We start from the raw sequence: 6,158 nt of genomic DNA on the forward strand, positions 1-6,158 counted from the left end.
TCGACGTACGGGCCGAGATTTTTATATATGTTTTCCGACGTACGGGCCGTACTATGATGTGATTTGCTAGCGTACTGGATGTGCTATGTTATGATTTGTCGGCGTACGGGCCGAGCTATGGATGTGATTTGCCAGCGTACGGGTTGTGCTATGATTTGTCGGCATATGGGTCGAGCTATGATAAAATGTGTAATATCAGCGTACAGGCCGATGATTTTCATGATACACGTATATATGCAAAATGATATGATTAATCTGATAATTAATGATATGAGATATCCATGTATCATAGTTTTAATATATGTTAAATGATATCAGAACCTGGTTGGTTTGGTCTAGGCTAGCACTTGCACGGTACCGTTGCCATGTGTCCATAGTCTTCATGATCATGATATTTGTGTTAACGCCGCTGTACAAAGTGGTGTGAGATTGGATGGTCGATGTGGTTTTTAAGAAGTGTGTGATCGCCATTGGTGTACAGACTAGGTCTGGCAGACCCATTAGACTTACAGACTGTACTTTTGACTTGGCAGTGGTCGACCAACCATTGTCAAGTCCCGTCTTCGGGCCACACAACCCAGTCATGTGGGGGTAATACATGACAGCTACCAGCTAACCTACTAGGAATCTTTTTGTGTTACTATTATTATATGAGATGAGATATGTTTATGAAAACACAATATGTTCTCCCATGATTTGATAAATATATTGTTTTCCCAGATTTGACAAAACAGTTACTGAATACGTTCTGTATGGTATATGTATGACACGGAGTACTCATGTTGTCACACACTGGTATTAGTTTATTTCCCTTACTGAGAGGTGTCTTATCCCAAAATTTTTTAAACTTTTCAAAAGCCCCAGATAGGAGAGCGGGAAAAGCTCCGCTGATCTAGAGTTGTTGTCTGCCCTTTTTGTAAGGGTAAGTTTTAGTAGGGACAGTTGGATTTTGTAGGAAATGTCCCTAGATTTTATTTTTGGGATGTATATACTGAAATGCAGTGGATATAGTGACTCTGGTATTTATAGTAATGGGATGGATGTTTTGTATTTATAATTTTGTGATTATATGTTTCCTACTGCTTAGGCTTCCGTTATGTATTCTGATGTATCCTTGGTATCCATGGGTCCAGGTGGGATTATGATCTGCTGAGATTTGTGATATTATATTATGAAAAAAAATATGTGGAAATTAAGCAGGTCGTTACATGTCTCACCCCAATCTTACAACCTTTATTTCAGGTCCTTCAGGGCATCAATCCTACTCTTCTAGTGAGACTTTGGAGCTTAGAATCTAATTGATAGGAGTAATTTTTTGTATTAGTACTAGGTTGTTAGCCTGGTTAGTTTCTTTTGGGGATGTAATACAGTTTACGTTTTAAGTATGGATCCTATGTATTAAAGTTACAATTAGAATTCTGGTATATGTCTAATAGAATCCCTATGGATGTTTATGTTTTTTTGCAACATTTGAATTACAATTATGTTTGAGATACATCCGTATGTACCTGTTTAGGGTGAGTTGTTTATGTATGTTTATAAGGTGCAGGTATTCTTTATGTGTGGTAGCAATCTGGGTCCATATAAAGGGTTGGGTCGTTACAATTGGTATCAAAGCCTTAACCAATCGAAAGTGTGATTTAATATCTTATTATCCACTCGATTCTAGTTTGCACTTGGGTCACTTATACATGTTTTTTTTTTTTGGCAAGATAAGCACCAAAGTCAAATTGTTTATAGGATCTATATTTGTCGTGATCTCAATTCTGGTTATTGTTTCTTATGAATCCTCCAACTTTTACAAATTCTTCACTTTGATAGGTGTCTGTTGGGTATTGATCAACGTACAGTCCCTAGTTGTTCTTTCACGAGGCAACTAGCCACCAGCACCACCTGCAAAAAATGTGCTTCCCTTTAGTTTTGCCTCTGAGAAAATTGTCTTCTTAGACATATAAAATATGAAATGTATTCTATTCTTCTTGTTCTAGCTCCATTCAGATGATATCTCTAATTGGGGCAATACCTTTTTCTGGCCTCAAGCACCACTTGATGTCGGTAACTAGGCCTCTAAGAGGACAATGGACATTGTTATGTCTTTGGAAGGGGAAACACATCAAGATTTTACATCAAGTTTTTTGTGATTGTGAGTGTTGGGTTGAATGCTGGGACTGCTTTTTCTTCTTCTTTTCCCTTTTTTCAGGGCTTAATTTCCTCATTTATAAAAGCAGAATTGATGACAAAAATACTCCCCTGGGCTCTAATGGGGTTTGGTTCTCATTTTCTTTGTATTTTGACAGCTTCAAAGTGTTCAAAATCATAAAACCACATTATATGTTTTGGTGGTATACAAACAAAGAAACAAACACAAACACATAATAAACATGAAAAACTGAAGAAAAAAAAACACAAAAACACATTCTTTAAATCCTTGTTCAAAGAAACATACCTTGAAGGCTTGAAGGCCTTCAATAGTTGATCTCCTCAGTGAAGGCGACGGGGACGTATCCAGAGCGTCAACGGCGACGGAGACGAAGAGAAATGGAAAGACATAAAGAGAGAGAGAGAGAGAGAGAGAGAGAGAGAGAGAGAGAGAGAGAGAGAGAGAGAGAGAGAGAGAGAGAGAGAGAGAGAGAGACCAGAGAGATTTAGAGATGGAGAGATTGAGAGAAGTAAACATACCTTGAAGGCTTCTGGCAATTGATCTCCTTGGCAAAGGTGATGGGGACGGATCCGAAGGGTCAACGGCGGCAACAAAGAGAGATGGAGAGAGAGATGGGGGATGGTTCTCATTTTCTTTGTATTTTGACAGCTTCAAAGTGTTCAAAATCATAAAACCACATTATAAGTTTTGGTGGTATACAGACAAAGAAACAAACGCCAACACATAATAAACATGAAAAATTAAAAAAAAAAAACAAAAAAACAAAAACACATTCTTCAAATCATAGTTCAAAGAAACATACCTTGAAGGCTTCCGGTGGTTGATCTTCTTTGCGAAGGCAACGGGGACGGATCCAGAGCGTCACGGGCGGTGGCGACGAAGAGAGAGAGAGAGAGAGAGAGAGAGAGAGAGAGAGAGAGAGAGAGAGAGCTGAGAGATTTAGAGATGGAGAGATTGAGAGAAGTAAACATACCTTGAAGGCTTCCGGCAATTGATCTCCTCGGCAAGGGCGACGGGGACGGATCCGAAGCGTTAGCAGCGGTGACAAAGAGAGATGGAGAGACTGATGAGAGAGATTGAGAGATGGAGGGAAAGGAGGAGGATAGGAGGGAATAGAGGGAGATTGGGGGAACCCGCGTGGGTTTTTCAATGCGAGACTATTAGTGACGAATTTTTTTAACCGTCACTAATAGTGCTTAATAAATTATTTTCATATTTTTGAAATAAAAAACTTGTAATGACAGTTCCTAAATCCGTCACTAATATTTGACTAGTAGTGACGAATTTGAAGATTAGTCACTAATATTGTGAAATAAATTTTTTTTTTTTATTTTTTTAAATAAAAAAAGTATTAGTGACGGTTCCCAAATCCGTCACTAATAATCGGCTAATAGTGACGAATTTTAAGATTCATCACTAATATTGTGAAATAAATTTTTTTAATTTTTTTTTAAAATAAAAGAAGTATTAATAACGGATTTGTGAACCGTCGCTAATAAGGGACTAATAGTGACAAAATTGAAGATTCATCACTAATATTGTGAAATAAATTTTTGTTCATTTTTTTTTTAAAAAAAGAAGTATTAGTGACGATTCTCAAATCCGTCAATAATAATGAGCTAATAGTGACGAATTTTAAGATTCGTCACTAATATTGAGAAATAAATTTATTTTATTTTTTTTAATAAAATAAATATTAATGACGCTTCCCAAATCCATCATTAATAAAGAGCTAATAATGACGAAATTGAAGATTCGTCACTAATATTGTGAAATTATTATTTTTAATTTTTTTTAAAATAAAAGTAATGACGGTTATTTAATCGTCACTAATAAGAGTCTTTTTAGTGACGGATTTAATTCGTCAAAAATACCGAAGAAATCGTCGCTAATATTTTTCCGGGATAATTTATGCGTGCAAAATATTTTCCCGCGATATTTTTTTATTTTTAGTGACAAAACTATTTGTGGCGGTTTCTCTTGAGAACCTAATTTTTTCTCTCAACCAAAGCATTTCTTTACAAATTTTTCCTACACATTCTCTCTATAGTTACAACTCCTTCCTCAATAAAAGTACTTTCATTACCTTTCAGAAAAACAAGATTAATTAATGAATTTTTTTTCTTTTCTTTTTTGAAAAATTGGATTAATGTTTTGGTGTATAGTATAAGCTGTTTAATATTGACTAACATTCTAGATGCATGGTGATGGAAAATCTAGAGAGAGAGAGAGAGAGAGAGAGAGAGAGAGACGGTGCATGTACGTATCGATGTAGTTGTTGAAGAATAATATTATTGTAGCTCTAGGTCGACCCTGATCAAACAATTAATATATCAAAAAAAGCTAACCACGGCAGTCTGCGGCTGCCACACACGGAAAATATGTTAGCTAATTAATTAGAACAACTCATATATGGACCCCTATCTTACATCTGATCTGTAAGTATATATAGCTGCCCTTTGTTCTTGTAGCAATATACCTCATCACCTCCTCGAATTGCATTAATCTGTTGCCCACAGCACTTGTGCGTGCTTCTGAGCGTGTGTGCGTGAGAGAGTGAGAGTGAGAGAGAGAGAGAGAGAGAGAGAGAATACTTCTTAAAACATCCGTGAAAATGGGTATTCATTCGTACTTCCATGGGTGTTCAACTGTACAACTTGCAGTACTGTTGGCTTTGGCTTGCTCAGTTGCCTTTGCCGCAGACCCGAACCCGCTGCAGGATTTCTGCGTTGCTGTTAATTCCACCAATGATGCTGGTTAATTTAAACATTTGCCTCTTAATTTACCTCTCCATCCATCTTCAATTCATTCACGTGTTGATTGCTTAATTCATTCACATATATATATATATATATATATATAGATACACACACACACATATATATACATATATATCTCTGACATATACTTAATTACTGCTAACTGCACCTAGTTTTTTTTAATTTGTTTCTTGCATGCACATATGCATCTGCTAATTAATTTGCATGCGTGGACAGTGTTCGTAAATGGAAAAATCTGCAAAGACCCGCAACTCGCAACAGCAGATGACTTCTTCGCATCCGGGATCCATATGCCCAGGAACACCTCAAACCCGCTGGGCTCACTAGTCACCATCTTCAACGACGACGTCGTTCCGGGGCTCAACACTCTCGGCGTCTCCATAGCCCGCGTCGACTTCGCCCCCGGCGGCGTGAACCCGCCGCACTTCCACCCCCGCGCTTCCGAGATCTTAGATCCTGTTTTTCCAATGGGTCTCATCCACTTCCAGCTCAATCTCGGCAACACCAGCGCGGTGGCCATGGCCAGCTTTGGCAGCCAAAATGGGGGTGTCACCACCGTCGCAAATACTATCTTTGGTTCAAACTCGAGCATTGACCCTGACGTCCTCACCAAGGCCTTTCAACTGGACGAGGACGCCGTTGAACGTCTTCAAAACCTAACGTGGTTTTCCAACGCTCTCTAATTAAATCAAAACTTGTTAATCCGTCGTATATGGACAGTGCTATCATTTAATTATGATCCAGATAGATATGTTATACCTAGCTTACCTTCATACATGGTATATTTATGAATAAAGCTAGCATGGTTGGCTATAGTAAAATTGCAACGTTATTTAATCATTCTCCCACTAATAAGTTATTTTGTTTGACTGATGTTTCATCATCAATTATGTAGGAGGGTGCCTTAATGCATGTATGTAAAAATACTTGATTAGATGGAATGGTTCGTCCACCTAAAATTTAGAACCCAACAACCACAAGATGTTATGTTAATATTTTTACCCAAAAAATGTTCCAACACCCATATAAGTGGAATTTAAACCTAACAAGGTGTGACGATCACTTGCATGAATCAAGTGTTAATGTGGCGTCCATAATTGGGTTTCAAATTTTCGTATAGAACGGTCCTTTAAGGTTTCCCTGCGTATATGGCCCTTATCTTCAAGCAATTTTATTAGTTCTTTTTTCTTCATCGATTTTTACCAAATCTTGACATG

General features: G+C 37.6%; 1 protein-coding gene across 1 annotated transcript; it reads left to right on the forward strand.

The window, feature by feature from the left end:
• The first annotated feature begins 4,775 nt into the window (after positions 1-4,775).
• LOC131153926 (germin-like protein subfamily 1 member 7) lies at positions 4,776-5,624 on the forward strand. The gene is made up of 2 exons (XM_058106371.1): positions 4,776-4,917; positions 5,158-5,624. Exons 1-2 carry the CDS (start codon positions 4,776-4,778, stop codon positions 5,622-5,624), a joined length of 609 nt encoding a protein of 202 aa, XP_057962354.1.
• Positions 5,625-6,158: the final 534 nt, after the last annotated feature.

The sequence above is a fragment of the Malania oleifera genome, chromosome 4 (assembly GCF_029873635.1).
Source record: "Malania oleifera isolate guangnan ecotype guangnan chromosome 4, ASM2987363v1, whole genome shotgun sequence".
Taxonomy (NCBI): Eukaryota; Viridiplantae; Streptophyta; class Magnoliopsida; order Santalales; family Ximeniaceae; genus Malania; species Malania oleifera.